Here is a 17,415-nt window from a genome sequence, read left to right as displayed (position 1 = left end):
TTTACATTTGAAATCTTCCTTATTCATAGATGTAGCCTAGTTCTAGTTGTTTATGCCCTGTCCTCCTCCCCTGTAAAGGCCCTTAGTACACTTGAGGTGCAATCCTATACATCTTCAGACAGAACAAAGGTGTACAACTCCCAGCACACCCCAGCCAGCCATGTAGGATTTTTTTCGGTTAATACATTTATTTATTTATTTACATTATTTATATTCTGCTCCATATCTAAAATATGGGCCTTCTCTGCTGTGGCACCCCGGCTGTGGAATGAGCTCCCTAAGGAGGTTCGCTTGGCACCTACATTATATGCTTTTAGACGCCAGGTGAAGCCCTTTTTATTCTCCCGACATTGTAACAGTCTATAAATAAATTTTAACTTGGTGTTTTAAATTTGTAATTTTGCATTGCTGCTGTTTTTATCTGGTTGAGCTTTAATATTGTATTTCATAGTATGGTTTTATACTGTTGTTTTATACTTCGAATGTTTTTAATTTTTGTGAACCGCCCAGAGAGCTCCGGCTATTGGGCAGTATAGAAGTGTAATAAATAAATAAATAAATAAATAATTGCATATTGTCTTTCGGGGCAGGAATGATTGAACTTAGTTCAACATGGGTGAATCCTGAGGCTTCATTTCATTTTGATATTTGCTGCTGATGGGAATGTGACTTAGTGAAAGGCCGCCACCAACATTTCGGTCAGTCATTTGGAGAACAGATGTGTCCTGTTTACGGAAGCAAATGTGGCCATTTGTGTGTTTTCAAATGGAGCCAAAGGCTAGTGCTGGTAGTCAGATGGAGCCGTTAAATGGTATATGTGGGGACTTGAACAGAAACTAATTTGCTTATGTGCTCTGACTCAGCTAAAGGTGTGAAATAGTATGCCTGCTGAGAGAAACCCAAGTGAACAGCAGGCTGCAGTATCATTTTTTCTTTTATTTTCCTGAGGGCCTCAGTTCCTTGTGGAAATTCCATTTCCCCCCTAAATAATGCTGTGCAGTTACCATGACATCTGAATTAAGGAGATTCACTTATGCCCATTTCCAATAAGGAATATTGAGACAGCTTAGAACATTAGAAGTGTCCTGGTGCTGGATCAGACCAAGGGTCCATCTAGTCCAGCACTCTATTCACACAGTGGCCAACCAGCCATTGGCCAGGATGAACAAGCAGGACATGGTGCAACAGCACCTTCCCACCAGTCCCCAGCAACTGGTGGACACAGGCTTATTGCCTCGAATACTGGAGATAGCACACAACCATCAGGACTAGTAAGCATTGATAGCCTGAGTGTCAGAGAGTTTTGTAACTTATCTTTCAGTGTGTATCGTGGGACTGAGAAGAATTGCTGTTAAAAATGTATCAGCTAAACCCTGCAGCATGATGGGAACTTGCTACAAAAACACCCTTGTTTTCCTTCCAAACCAGTATGAAGCACTGTCTGGTCTACAGTCCCTGCCACATACAATCTAAGGGCAATTAATTTTATTTTAGAACAGTGTACGCACTCTCACCACGTGGCTCATATTGTGGTCTGGATGGGATCGATTGGTCTTGGGGATGCATTATGAGGCAACATAGGACCCTTGCCACCCCCTTCTGATTGCTCTACATGGCAGTCTTTTTCTCATTTTCCCCACAAGGCCAGTGAAGTTTACCCTATTATAGATGGCTAAGGGAAGCCACCAATTTCTAATCTAGTTATGTTGGGACTCATGAATCACATCTCTTAAATATCAACACAGACCTCTATCCTGAGATTCCATAACTGCTAACATGTGCTACATCTGCTTGGTGAAGATCTGGTGGCCCAGCACTCTGTTCACACAGCGGCCAACCAGCCATCGGCCAGGGACCAACAAAGCAGGACATGGTGCGACAGCACCCTCCCACCCATGTCCCCCGGCAACTGGTGCACACAGGCTTACTGCCTTGAATACTGGAGGTAGCACACAACCATCAGGGCTAGTAGTCATTGATAGCCTTCACCTCCAGGAATTTATCCACCCCCCTTTTAAAGAAATCCAAATTGGTGGCCATCACTACATCTTGTGGTAGTGAGTTCCATAATTTAACTATGCGCTGTGTGAAGAAATACTTCGTTTTATTTGTCCTGAATCTCCCACCAATCAGCTTCATAGGATGACCCCGAGTTCTAGTATTTTGAGAGAGGGAGAAAAATGTCTCTCTATCCACATTCTCCATACCATGCATAATTTTGTACACCTTTATCATGTCTCCCCTTAGTCTCCTTTTTTCCAAGCTAAACAATCCCAGTTAATGTAAACTTCCCTCATAGGGGAGATGCTCCAGCCCCTTAATCATATTAGTTGCCCTTTTCTGCACTTTTTCAGCTCTATAATATCCTTTTTAGGTGTGGTGACCAGAACTGCACACAGTATACTAAGTGTGGTTCGCACCATAAATTTGTATAAGAGCAATATGATACTGACCGCTTTATTCTCAATTCCTTTTCTTATAATGCCTAACATGGAGTTTGCCTTCTTTACAGCGGCCGCACACTGGGTGGACATTTTCATCGAGCTGTCTACCATAATCCCAAGATCTCTTTCTTTTTCGGTCACCATCAGCTCAGATCCTATTAGGTTATACTTGAAGTTGGTTTTTTTTGCCCCAACGTGCATCACCTTACACTTGCTTACATTGAACCACATCTGCCATTTGGATGCCCACTCTCCCAGCTTGGAGAGATCCCTTTGGAGCTCTTCACAATCCCTTTGTGTTTTAACAACTTTAAATAATTTGGTGTCATTGGCAAACTTAGCCACTTCACTGCTCACTGCTAATTCCAGATCATTTATGAACAAGTTGAAAAGAATTGGTCCCAATCCCCCTGTGGGACCCCACTATTTACTTCCCTCCATCAGGAGTATTGACCATTTATTCCTACTCTCTGATTTCTGTTCTTTAACCAGTTACTTATCCATAAGAGAACCTCTCCTCTTATTCCATTACTACTAAGTTTATTCAGGAGTCTTTGGTGGGGGATTTTATCAAAAGCCTTTTGGAAATCCAAGTAAACAATGTCCACCAGATCACCCCTGTCTGCATGTTTGTTGACATTCTCAAAGAATTCTAGTAGATTAGTGAGACAGGACTTGCCTTTGTGGAAGCCATGTTGATTCTTCTTCAGCAGGACCTGCCCTTCTATATGCTTACTAATTTTGTCTTTAATAATGCTTTCAACCAATTTACCTGGAACAGATGTCAAGCTAACTGGCCTGTAATTTCCTGGATCCCCCCTGGATCCCTTTTTGAAAATTGGTGTTACATTGGCCATCTTCCAGTCCTCTGGTACAGAGGCTGAGCTTAGGGACATGTTACATATTTTTGTGAGGAGCTCTGCAATTTCATATTGAGTTCTTTGAGAACTCTAGGATGGATGCCATCTAGGCCTGGTGATTTATTTGCTTTCAATTTGTCAGTAAGGTTGAGAACTTCATCTTTTGTCACCACTATTTGCCTCAGTTCCTCAGACTCCCTTCCTGAGAACATTAGTTCAGGCACAGGCATCTGTCCTGTATCCTCTGCAGTGAACACTGATGCAAAGAATTCCTTCAGCTTCTCTGCAATTTCCTTGTCCTCCTTTAGTACTCCCTTAACTCCATTGTCATCCAACAGTCTAACTGCTTCCTTATGGAAAAGAATCAGAAAATCATCCCCACCCTCCATAAACTGTTCCTATTTTGTCCCTGGCTGCACTTTGGGTATCATTCATAACTTACAGGTAACAAGTACAGGTAACAAAGAACAGTAACAACTCACACGGAAGGTAGTGTAGTCATGAAAAATGTATAACTTTATTGCAATGCTGTGCAACAACAATAAAGACTACCATACTGTCTGTACATATTCTGCAAGAGTTCACTGCCTATTGCTTTCTAAATTAAATTGCAGTATCCTCTTCATGGCTTTAGGATAGGCAGACAAGAACTGCTGAAATAAAATATGACCCCGACAGTCACAGAGAAATATATACACCGACGGGTGCTAAAGTAAGGCAAAATTGCATTGCATATGCTTGGAAGAATCATTTGATCCCTCCAAATGGAATACGAACAATGAAATCCTATGCATTTTTTCCAGATATAATCAGGTTCGACAGGGCGTACTTCTAGATAAGTGTGTTCTGGATTGGACCTTAATGCCATGATACAAAGCAAGACAAAGGGGAGCCCCTCCAAATCAATCATTCCTCTTTCCGCAAAAGAGGGCAGAGAAATATAAGTTCCTGATTATCTTGTTAAAAAAACGAAGTGAGTTTCTTTAGGCATCTTATTATCCATTGTCAGGAGGGCTTTGGATTTGCTATTTCACCTGGAAAAGGTAAAGAAGGAGAATTAATGTTGTAATGGGAGAAAACGTTGTCCTGCAACTGCTCTCTGCTTTGCAAATGGTTGTCTTGTTCACCACCACCATTTATTGATGTAAGGAAGATCTCTTCCCGCAGTGTTATTTATCTAGATTATAAATACAATGTTTTGTAAAACATCCGTTCTAGGACGTTGAAGACCACTGGCATTCCATGTAGCTTTTTGGCTGCTTTAATTTCTCAGATCTCTTTCCTGCTACAATGGGTATAAGCATGGTCAAGGACATTTCACTTAAGCACCCTCCTTCCTATCCCATTTATCTTACCTTGATGACAGTCACGGTGGCACTGTAGAAAAGGCTCACAAGGAAGAGGATGATGAAAGTGGAAAGCATTGATGAGATGTTTTGAAAATCTTCATTATCCTCAGTGTCCACATTCCCATCTAGGTAAACTTTGGACAATACATGTAGGCCAGCTTTTTCTGCAGTTTGGAAAAAGTTCAAGTCTCAGTGTAGTGACAGGAGAAGTCAAGAGGACGAGGGGAGTTAAAGTGAGAAGGGAACAGGAAATGAAAGTGGGGAAAAGCCATTTTTGTAGGCAACAGGATTGTCTTTTCACATAGGCACTATTCGAGTATTGGTGATGTCAAATGATACATAAAATTAGTAAGAGACAGGGTTAGGGTTGGAGAGAGATGAATAAACAGACGATGAGCCTATTTAGTGAAGGCTTAGGGTGGTAGCAGATGGCGGTATTTCTTAACATTGTCTGAAAGAAGGAACAAAAATATTCCATCCACTGGAGACATAGCAGGATAGAATAGTTTATATTGGTGATGATTCAGACACACCAGAAATCTGCAAATGTAGTAGGAATGAAGGATGGAAATTAAATGGTGTGTGTGTGTGTGTGTGTATGTGTGTGTGTGTGTGTGTGTGAATTTATGGGCATTGTCTCAAAGAAGGAAAACAGGAAACACATTCCATCCATGGGAGACATAGCTGGATGACTGTAAAATAGTGTAATTATTTCTAAGTTAGGGGTGAATTATTGCTTGGTGATGATTTGGGCGCACCAGAATTCTGCAAATGAAGGATGAAAATTAAATGAGTTATATATTTGTGAATTTATGGGCATGAAGTTTGTAGGGAATGGAATGCTGTGTTGAAAGGCAAAATAGCAAACTGTGAATGGCTTAGGATCTCCACTTTGGGTTGCGTTGGCAATATGGTGGGGGTATTGGCCTATATTGGATGTGCAACTGATTCAAAGAGTTGAGCTCATTTTGATGGACCCAGAGGTCCTTTATTTGTTCTGCATGGCTCAGATGGCTTGCTGAAGGGGTCTAGGAGCCCCCATTCAACATAGTGCTCTCCTAACCATATGGTCCTCCTGAATTTGACTGAGTTCTCTTGACTTTGACAAAGTCCTCCTGACTTCATTGGTTTTGTGAATTCCTTAAAAGAATTTTATCCTTGCAAATCCTTTAATAATATAGAATATTCAGTTATGACCAGGGGCAGATCTACACTAATGGTTTATAATGTTAAGGAAGGATTCCGATAACTTATTGGGTCACATGATGCTTAGTTTCTTACATTTGATCATCATTGTTTTCTCCTTCATTCTTTTGTTTTATTCATTCCGGTTTAAATACTGTTGGAAGTGTGGCCCCATACGTCGTAATAGTTTTTGCTGACTGACTTTTGAATCGTCGCTTGTCAGCCAATCACTTTCAAGGGGGCGTGGAAACTTCCTTTCGGCGCCTAAATCAGAACGCAGAGATAGCACTCAATGGGTTGGAGGGAGAATGGAGAAGAGGAAGTGGGCGGAACAAACCAATGGTGAGAACCTCAAACGTACAGCGTTAGAAGACACAGTGTGACCCGGCTTAATGAATTAATAATGGGAAGGAGAAAGGCAAGTAGCGTTATAATGACTCAGTGTGCCCCGTGACGTTTTAAACCCGTACAACATATTCCATTATCGGAGGAACTATACTACGTTATAAACACTGGTGTTGATCTGCCCCTGTTACAATGTTTAGAAGCAGTGGGTATACAACAGTGGTGTAAAAGAGAGGAAAAGAGATGTTTCATCCTTGTTATACTCTTAGATGGGAGTTTCTTTTATATCGCACTCATTTGGAATTTCCTAGCAACCGTTTTTCCATAATGGGAATGTTTATCTTCTTCAACTGTTGAGAGTTTCACATGGTGTGTGGTATATTAGAACCAAAAAGGAAAGGGAAAGGAACCTCTCGTGCAAGCACTGAGTCATTACTGACTCTTGGAGGGATGCCAGCTTTTGCTGACGTTTTCTTGGCAGGCCTTATAGCGGGGTGGTTTGCCGTTGCCTTCCCTGGCTGTTATTACCTTTCCCCCAGCTAACTGGGTACTCATTTTACCGACCTCGGGAGGATGGAAGGCTGAGTAGACCTGAGCCGGCTGCCTGAAACCAGCTTCCGCTGGGATCGAACTCAGGCCGTGGGGGAGAGTTTCGGCTGCAGAAACTGCTGCTTTACTGCTCTACACCACACGAGGCTCATAGAACCAAAAAAGGGGTCTATAATAATATAATAGCATCTCTTGTATAATCATAACTCTAAGTTGGTTAAAATGCGTATCCCCCCTCTCCCCCGGCCCAAAGTGAGAAATGAGAATGTGGTATAATACAATTGAATATATGGTGTACTGTCCGCAAAGACAGCACTCTACCTATTCCATTAAACTGGCATATCCTTTTGAGCGTGTGTGTGTGTCTGCATGGACATGTGTAAGTTCTCACCAATGTTTCCTTTTGTGGGTTCCCTCCATATTATATCCCCAATCGTACATAAATTTACAGATTAAACATAGTATGTAATCTATACCTTGGTTGACCACAAGGCAGAGAGTGGATGTAAGATGGCTGTAGAAGAAGCTACTCCACGTAGCTTAAGCAGTTGAGTTATACCACATACTACAGGAGAAGGAAACACCTATCCCAGAATCACTTGCCAGGCTCATTAATATGAAGGAAGTTGAGCATGAGTAGAACTCATTCACTGAGATGTGTTGATATGGGATTAGCTTCCAGCTCAACAGCAATTGATACCAAAATCACGAATGAGCTATCCAGAGTCCCTACATTTTGATATAGGATGAGGATAAAGGGGGATTCTGCCCCAGCTCTGTTGCTTTGATCTATGTTCCATAACTTGCCATTGCTAAGAAGAAATGGGAGATGGTAGGGATGGAAAAGGGAAATAGTTGCACTTCGATACTTATTGGTTTTCCTTAGCTAATGCAATAAAATGCGAAAATGTAAGTCTTTTCTAGATTGGTCATTGTCAAGCACTCTTCTCCATGGGTTGTGAGAAAATATGGCGCATCGGTGAGCAATGCCTTCAAACGAGTACCTTGTCTCCACTCCCAGCTTCTTTCCCCAACTTAGAGTTATGATTATACAAGAGATGCTATTATATCATTATAGACCTCTTTTTTTGGCTCAAATATACTACACACAATGTGAAACTCTTGCTACACTTGGGGCAAGGGCAGTGCATGGTTTCCGGAGCATTTCCCCTAAATGGCCTCATTCAGACAACACGCTAAACCATGCTGCTTAACCACAAAATGGTTAACGGAATGTTCTTCATAATCATCTGTCCGAGATGATTTTAGAATCACATATTCAGTTGTGGTGCAGAGGATTAGGGTAGCAGTGGTTTTGGGTTCCTCCTAACTTTCCTGCCATTCTGTGAGGGACTGATAGTCTTTATAAGGATGGTGGAAGATTTGATCTTACTAATGGGGCTAAAGGCCAGAGTGGGGGTGTCTTTGTGCAAATGGCTTCAGTTGGGTAGTTTTAGATGATAACAGAAGTAACCATCACACTTTTACTTTAATGGGTGAGATGACTGTTTATGTTAATTGAGCTCTAAATGCCTTCATTATCACGAGCTTTGCTGATGGTCAATGTGATTTCTGGATTTTTAAAAATGCTATTATTTCTCAATTTGCAGGTTAACATCTGTTGCTGGATATGCACCTCAGTGAATAGAAGGAAAGCTCAAAATGTCATCCATTCACACATGGAAGACTACTTTGATGTCATCAATACAGTTCTTGGAAGAGCTCTCTTGCTATAGTCTATGTAAATCATGATAGATTAAATGTACACATTTTATTGGTGTCTCCATCTTTCCTTTAACTTCTTAAAAGAAAAATCAAGACAGGTTGTATCAGCTTGTCCTCTGATAAACCTATTTGTTATCTGCTTGAAGACCGCTGCTTGGTGTGCAAGATATATAAAGCCTGAAATATGCATTTATTTGTGCATCAGTGGGTTAGCAGCCAAAGAGCTTTGCTCTCAATACTTTGTACATCTCTTTCTGAGTGTGCTTCAAATTTACACCAAAATCTCTCTTAACGTCTTCCTTTCCACATGAGAAAGAACTATTGTGCATAGAGATGGTTCCTTGTGAAAACCCTATGAATAAGAGATTTCCTTGATCAAACAAGAATTTAAAAGGGGACGCACAGGGCTTTTTAATTATCCCATGTGTATACTGGCTTCCTTAGCTCATGATTCGATGAGGATCTTGATTTGCAAATATCCTTAGATGATTCTAAATTACACAATGATATTGGAGCAAGAAAATCAATGAGAGCACATTAGGAAATGTATCCATTAACTTTCTAAAACACCTTTACTCCATTCCAGATGGAGGAATAGAATGTAAAGCAAGGACTGTTTGGTGTCTTTTTGATTTCATTTGAAATGCTGGAAGAAAGAGCCATAAGACAAAAGTCCAAGGAAGTGGGGAAAAAAAAGGTTGTACCCTTAAGGGCAGATTAGCAATAATTTTAGATACTGTAGATAAATAGACAAATAGATAGAAAAAGAAAAGGGTATGGATGCAATAAGGAAGTCAGTAGGTAGAATTGTCAAAGAAGCTTCATTTCCCATAGTATTCAGATGGGAGTTGGATAATATTAAGCTTCATATCAACAAGTGAGCCAAATTTTATTTGTTTTGAAAACACGCTTTATTGCAAACTGTTGGTTTCATTCAAAAAAGATGTGGCTAGTTAATGCCTCAATGCTGAAGACACATCTTTCTTCGATATCCACCATCACCCCCACCCCCAAGTTTCCCATGAAGAATCAATAGTAATGCATGGGGAGACATGACAAAGGAAATTGATGCTGTAGGAGAAAGGAGATGGGGGCTGCATAACAGACCTGATGATGGTTAGTTACAAGAGGTGTCGGTATCGGTCAGCACTAAGGAGACATTCACAACAGATGGTTTACCCATGTTCTTGTCTACCGTCTTCTGAGTTGTGTTGAAGGGCAGTGTTTCATGTCCCACCAGGCAAGTGTATTTGTGACCAGAACTCCACTCTTGTTCCTTGATGGTCAGCATACTGTAGGCAGAGTACTGCTCAGGTGTCTTGGATTCCTGGATGGCCTTGCTGGTGAAGTATTGTGAACTGTCCACTGGTTGATCATTTTGGAGCCATTGCACAAAGAACTCACCGGGGTAGAAACGTTTCACCAGGCAAGTGAGGGTGGCTGTTTCCTTCAGAGCTAGTTCTTCCGATGAAGGGGAAGGGATATAGACAGAGGGAGGAATGTGGGTGCCACCTGGATGGTCAAAAAGAGAAAGGGAAAGAAGAGAATATCAAATACATATTCCTTATGATTTTTGACCCTGTTTTTTGTTTCGTTTTCTTTCTTGAGGGCTCGCTTCAATGTCGACCAGATTTGTAGGGTAGCATGTTTTGAGAAAGGCAGATGGACACATTACATAAAAGGGCAAGTACAGATGGGTGAGACAGCAGCATTGAGCAAAGCCTCAATTCAATGCAATGGCTTCTGCAGAACAGAAATAGCCCTAGTTTCTTTCAACACTATGGTAAGATAACTTTCCCAGTGGGACAGAAAACAGGACTACAGTAAAGATTATATTGTTTCAATTGTAGCCTAATGGTTACTCATTTAATAGCCATGATGGCAGTATAAATGCACAAATGCAGCTCCTTTTTCTAGAGCTACAGCTGCTAATCTTCTCACTCTGTATGTCTGTGTCTGAAAGAGAGAGATAGAGAGGCCGTTTCTACACCAGCCCGAAAATGCGGGCTGGTCATGGCTGAGTTCCTGTGAGTCCAAATGACGTACCGGGACTCCCGGGAGGATAGAGGGACGAGAATGGATTTTCCCAGGGATAAGTACTCCCTGAGAAAATCTGATTTTCCCCACGGTCTCGGGATTGTCCTGAGACCACAGGACGTGTGGCTGCTCATCCTGGCTTCTTCCCTCCTCCCCGCAAGTAGCGGGGAACAGTAGAGGGAAGGAACTGGGCCGGGAGGAATCGAGGGGGAGTGGGAGTGGGGTCGGGCCTTTTTTAAAAAAACTTACATTGGAATTGGAGCGCATGTGCGCTCAGCTCCTTTTTTAAAAAATGGCGGGCACGACACTCTCCTTCCTCCCAGGATGTTGTGCCCGCATATGGACTAAGGGGAGGATCTCGAGATCAGGATATTGCAAGATCCTCCTCCCTCCCTCCCTCTACATCGGGCTGGTGGAGAGAGAGAGAGAGAGAGAGAGAGAGTCTTTCTTACAGAGACCTCCCTACTTAGCAGTTCAGTTCTTCATTGCTGAGATGGGTTAGGGGCTTCATATGCTCCTACTCCAGGCCTGTGTAAAATGATCCACCAAGTCAATATAGCCCAGCAGCCACTTGTGATGGCCCAATAGGGTCTCAATAAACTTTCTGCTGTCTATGCAAGACGGTCAATCACTAGGAAAGTCATACAGTACTTTTCCGGTATGCAGCCATCATCTTGCTGGGCCATACGTCGTGTGCAGGCTTGTCCTAAAAGAGGGTGGGAATATAGCTTACGTTCCACATCAGAAGAGTGTGGATTGAAAGGAAATTGGCTGTGGATCAGTACGAGCCCAGTCAGTGGTGACAGTGTGCCTGATTTGATAAGAAGCTGATGTTCAAATCCTTTGAAGCTCAGGAGTTGGCATTGATCAAGTCACAGTTTCTCAGTTTGGCATCTGATTGGCCCTTGTGGGAACACAATGCTGGTCCAGATAAGCCAACATGGCTCCTCATACATTCTTAGATAGTCATAGAGATATCATAACGAGAGCTCCTTTGTTCTTGTAAATGTCAAAGCATGGACTTCTTTGGATATGCTGAATGAGGCTTTGAAGACACCCCTCCCCGCCCAAACGATTTTGATTTAGGTAGTGTTAAATTTTCTGTGTGCAGATTAGAATTATTCTGAACATTCTAGTTCCTGCTACATCCAGAGACCTGCTGAAAGAAATGGCACCAATGTTTCATCTTTTCATGGGATGATATTAGTAAGCACCTACCAGTGGACTTTTCCAGCTGCTTTTCTATAGGTTCAGAAAGTAAGCTTGGAAAAGCAACTTTGCAATTGAAGGTGTCACCACTGTTCCACTCGGTTGCACACACGGTGGCTGTCGCTTCGATATATTGCATCCCATTTTCCTGTTCTGTGGGCTGTCCCAGTTCGGTCTTCAGTGGGGTTTTGTTAGGTCCCTGTGTCCAGGTGACACCCAATGCAGAAGGGTCGGTGCCATAGGGTATATCGAAGATTATGCAGGTCAGCTTAGCTGAGTTGGTCTGGAAAATGTCAGCATAGGATGGTGGGATGGTTTCTACACGGACACCTGGGTTACAAGAGCTGTTACCTAAGGAGTAGAGGGAAATGAGAATAATATCCACTTCCACAGTAAAACAGAAAATGGCACAGATTGGCAGTTCATAACTTTTATCTGGGGTGAGCCAGGGGCACATCAAGAACTGTCCAATCCACCTGAATGGCAACCGGTCACTAGCAGGGAGATAAAGACTCTTGTCTCACGTTTGCAACTTAAAAAGGCTCCTGGGGAAGATCTTTCACCTCCGGAGCTTTATAAAGAACACTCAGAATGGTGGATACCAATCCTTGCTGCTCTGTTTACCAGGATTAATAACACTGGACAAATGCCCTCCGGATGGAAAGTGAGTATCATCTCCCCAATTTATAAGAAAGGAGACAGGAATGATCCCAAAACTATCAGTCGATCAGTTTGCTGGACGTCTCCTCAAAGTTATATGCAAGACACTTACTTCAAAAATTACTTGATTGGCTAGAAACGAACCAATTTATACATGAAGAACAAGCTGGTTTCAGAAGCGGATATAACACCATCGATCAATGTTTTACTCTGAATTATATCATCAGGAAATATACCAAGAATATCAAGAGTCATCTATATGTAGCCTTTATTGATCTTTCAGCCGCCTTTTATTCAATAAACAGAAATAGATTATGGGAAAAACTACAAACACTTTTATCTGTTTCAAACATCCAACATTCCTAATAGCCTTATATCAACTGAGAATCTCTTTTTAAGAAACAATATACAGATGTTATTCTGGTTCCTTTGTGGTGACTAGATAATGTTTTTAGGTAGTTATCAGTTTTTGTTTATGTATATGAAATTAACATATGACACTGGCCCAAGTTGTGTTTGCCAGTCATTCGTTTGAATGTTATGGTATGGCAGGGTGTCTATTAGGGCTGTGCATCACCTGGGATCTGAATCCTGAATCTGAGGCGAGGCAGGCTGATTTGGTGGACCCAGTAACAGATCTGAAGTGAGTCAGACCTGGTCTGAATCGAGCTGAGTTGGATTGGAGCAGTCTGAAGTAACTCGGCTCACTTCAGCTCACTTCGGACCTGTTTTCAAGCGCAGACAACCTGTCTGAACTTGCATTTTTTTTAAAGTAGGGAGGGGAGAGGAGGAATTTGGAGGGGAAATTGGCTGTTAATTGACAGCTTCATCCTCCAATCCTCCTGAAGTCTCCCAATTCTCTCCAGCAGCTTCCAATCACAATGGTGGAGGAGGGCTTAAGGACAATCAAGAGATTGAGCTTCCTTCATCCTTGGGTTAGAGACTTGGGGCACCGCTACAACAAGCAGGATATGGCACTATGAAAGCAGAATGAAAGTGGTATGTAAAAGGCAGGAGCCACACGACTGCTTTGTAGTGGTATTGAAGTGCACTGCAGGATCTACACCACTGCTTTATGATGGTACTGAAGTGCACTGATGACTGTTGGGGCCCATGACACATCAACACCAAGCAGGATATTCCACTATGAAAGTGGTATGAAAGCAGTATATGGTATATGTCATGGGACCCTACAATTGTCAGTGCACCAATACCTCTATAAAGCAGTAGTGTGGCTCCTGCTTTTTATATACCACTTTCATACAGCTTTCATAGTGGAATATCCTGCTTGGTGTAGATGAGCCCTTGGTAGGAGTAGGAGTGATCACTGATTTGAGCTGGGTAGCTAGTTTAGCTTTGTGGTTGGAGACTTGATTTTATATGTTGCACAATGATAATAATAATAATAATAATAATAATAATAATAATAATAATAATTTTATTTATTTCTTACCTGCCTCTCCCTTTGGATCGAGGCAGGGAACAACATTAGTAAAGGAATCAACACATTTTAAAAACTCTTGATTTTACATTGATCTGGGTAGGCCTGCCGGAAAAGGCTAGTCTTCAAAGCTGCCTTAAAATCACAGAGAGAGTTAATATTACGAATCTCCTCCAGCACGCCATTCCATAATCAGGGGGGCAACAGAAGAAAAGGTCCTCTGGGAAACTGATGTCAGCCTAGTCTTGGCTGACTGAAGTAAGTTCTCCCCAGAGGAGAGAGAAGGATTATGCCCCCATCCCACTCATTTACATCAGAAAGATGCAAGTAGAGCAAAATAGTTGGCGCTAGAACAAAAGCGCCATAAATTTGACATTTTCTAACAGTTCAGAATGTGAATGTGAATATTTGAATGTTCAAAACTTGCTTTTCACTTGGAGAGATGCTTTTTTAAAAACAAAACAAAACACGTCTCTCTTCAATATTCATTCAACTTCTGTCAAAACCACCAAATATCAAATTGGTGTTCTCTTAATTAAAATTGCTCTAAGGAAGGAAACGTGTATATTTTCAGGCTTCCTTGATAACAAAAAGATAGATGTTCTTCTAGACTTGGAGTGGTTTGACAACTTCCCTGATACTGGAACATTTTTAACTTACCGTCACAAACAAGGGCTTTGCTGATGTTCTTTATCGTGTTGAACGTCTCACTGTGCACGTTGCAGGAAAACATCTTGTGAGTCTCCCAGTCACTCTTAGTGATATTTAGCTCACTCATGATTCTGAAACCATACTGGCCTTGCGTCTCTCGTACTGTTGTGCTAGCATCAGCATCGAGCACTTTGCCATCTTTCAGCCACTCCATTATGGTGTCCTTACTGTCCAGGTTATCAGCGTTGCAGGTTAGGGTGGCAATTGAAGGAGAACCTGCAAAGTCTTTTAGGAGTGGTGCACTGATGATAACCTCAGGTGCAAGGCCTCCTGCAGATGGAAGGAAAATGGCAAAAAGGAACCCATTTATTGCAGTTGAGTCCAGTACCCAGAAGGCAAAATGAAATTGTAGTAACTGGAGTTATATTTATATAGAAATATCTGCAAGCAAGGTCTATTTAGGAAGCTATGTTGATCAAACTTCCAAGATTGTCTGTAAGCAGGGTGTGACCTGGTTTACACGATCACTGCAGTACACTCAAGGGTGCCAGATTGCCTATTCAAGATGAAATCATGGCTTGTTGTTTCATCAGAACCTAGGTAGCATGGCTTGCTGCAGGCGGAAACAACCCTCCATTAACCCATGGCTTGTAGGAATATCAGAGGGTTGTTTCCCCCTTCAACAAGCCATACCACTTGGATTCAGATGACATGGCAAACATGGCAGCTCCCTGCAGGGGATGGAATATTCAAAATGGCCAGTGGCACGTACCGTAACCCACCATAGCTTAAACAAGCCATGCTGAACTATGGTGATCATGTGAACTGGCCTACTGTCTGACCCATTCAGGGAAAGCATCCGTACCGCTGAATTGATATGAAACAATGGGAGGCAGAGTTTCATTTGAGCCAAAGCTAAACAAAGCTAAGCTCCCAGAGCCAGGGCTCGGCCTACAACAAAGAATAATAAAGACCCCTGCTCAGGATACGCAGAGCACATAATGACTTCCCATTCATCCACATCTCCAATTAGGGGGTAGGTTTCAAATAGTTTTGGACTCCTCTTTAATCAAATTAATCACCATCCTTTGAAGGAAAGTGTTTGGTCTTGCCTAGGGTGACCCTATGAAAAGGAGGACAGGGCTCCTGTATCTCTAACAGTTGCATAGAAAAGGGAATTTCAGCAGGTGTCATTTGTATGCATGCAGCACATGGAGAAATTCCCTCTTCATCACAGCAGTTAAACACAAATTATACAGACAACATCATCTTCCACTTTAAATCTACCCATGTTTTCCTTCCGCGTCTTTTTTCTAACCACAAAAGAATCTCTTAAGGAGAAAAAAACATAGAATAGCTGCAGAATGCCTTTGTATTGGTAGCACTTCGGGTTATCTGTCAGGAAGCATCCTTAATCTCTAACGCACTTCCTAACTAACTTCAGCTCATCTTCTGAAGCTGGTCCATGTTGCTGTCGACCGGTTGGGATGTGACTGATTGAATAAAACAAAGCAAATAGATTAACTTACTTGGACGAACAAGTTGTGTTGTTCTACTGATAGCATAGTGCAAAGCTGTGCAGTAGAATGGAGAGTAATTCCTCCAGTCAGCGACAGGTACAATAGCCTGGGAGCATGCAGTGAAAGTCCCAGCAGAGTTAGACGTGGAAGGATATCCCTTGAACGTGATTGTATTGTCACTGTCATTGTTCCGATTGGTCCATGAGAATTTGACCGGGTCAGGCAGGAAATCTTTGGCCAAGCATCCGATGGTGATATTCCCACTGTCTGGGATGCACCCGGATGGAATGAGGGGGAAAAGAGTGGGAGGACGTTGTGGAACTGAGGGAGAAACAAACAAACAAGAGAACGGAGGATTTTTAAAGGGTTAAGTATTTAGCCAAGAATGAGACTGGTTAACTGAGGGCCTTGCTAGACCACGGGGTAGCCCGGTGCGAGCCCCGGCCCGGCCCCTGTGCATCCAGATGACGCACAGGGGATCCCGGGCTCAGGCAGGGGTAACCCTCCCTTGGCCTGGGATAACCAGCACTGGTTGTGGCCTGGTATTTCCCATGGTCTCGGGCTATGGGAAAAGCCCGTTCCGACGCTTTTCCCGTCTACCGCATTTACTCGGAGTAGCCGGGAAAAGCGGCGGACGGCGCGCAGTGCTCTGCAGGAGCGCTGCAGCCATCAGGGCAGAGTGGGGAGATGGGGGGGGGGGGAAATGGGGCCGGGGGGGATGGGGGGAAAAACAAAGCCGGGGGGATGGGGTGGGATTGGAGATCACGGGCGGGGGGGGGTCATGGGTGGGGGCATTGCAGCCAGGGTGGGGAAATCAGGGGCAGGGGGGAGCGGGACCCCCCTTTAAAAATAAAAAAATAGCGGATGCGACAGGGCTTTCCTGCAGCCTGGCGCGTCTTACGTTTAGACTGGGGCGACAACTCATGCTACTTGTAGCGTGGGCTGGCCCCTCCTCCCAACCGGATTCAAAGGTAGGTCTAGCAAGGCCCTGAGAGAAAGTGAACCATGGCTTTGTTGGGAAAGGAAGGCAAGGAACGCAAGATGATCAACCATTCATATATATATACTTTTTCCTGAGTTAGATTAGGGGTACTCAATGAAAATTGAGTGAGGGGCTGGATGCCTCCCCCCATCCTCTCCTGATTGAATGCTATAAGGCACACCCTGATATCATTTGATCCCAAACAGGTGCATTGGATGGATGAACCTCCCTCCGGGATCGCCTTCTTCCATACAATCCACCCTGCACACTCAGGTCCTCTGGAAAGAATTTCCTTCAGCCAGCCAAAACTAGGCTGACAGGTATTACCCAGAGGACCTTCTCTTCTGCTGCTCTCAAACTGTGGAATGGCCTGCCAGAGGAGATTTGTCAACCTAACAGTCTTTTAGCATTTAAGAAAGCTATAAAGATTGATCTCTTCTGGCAGGCCTATCCAGTGG

General features: G+C 42.9%; 1 gene segment (V, D, J or C); it reads right to left on the bottom strand.

Moving 5' to 3' along the window:
* Positions 1-9,574: 9,574 nt before the first annotated feature.
* LOC134406504 (Ig mu chain C region secreted form-like) lies at positions 9,575-14,545 on the bottom strand. The segment is given in 3 exon segments: positions 9,575-9,969; positions 11,713-12,054; positions 14,465-14,545. Coding segments are annotated over 3 exon segments (810 nt in total).
* Between the last annotated feature and the right edge of the window lie 2,870 nt (positions 14,546-17,415).

The sequence above is a fragment of the Elgaria multicarinata genome, chromosome 11 (assembly GCF_023053635.1).
Source record: "Elgaria multicarinata webbii isolate HBS135686 ecotype San Diego chromosome 11, rElgMul1.1.pri, whole genome shotgun sequence".
NCBI classification, from domain to species: Eukaryota; Metazoa; Chordata; class Lepidosauria; order Squamata; family Anguidae; genus Elgaria; species Elgaria multicarinata.
The sequence above is the reverse complement of the archived record's forward strand: the minus strand, read 5'-3'. Positions and strand labels throughout refer to the sequence as shown.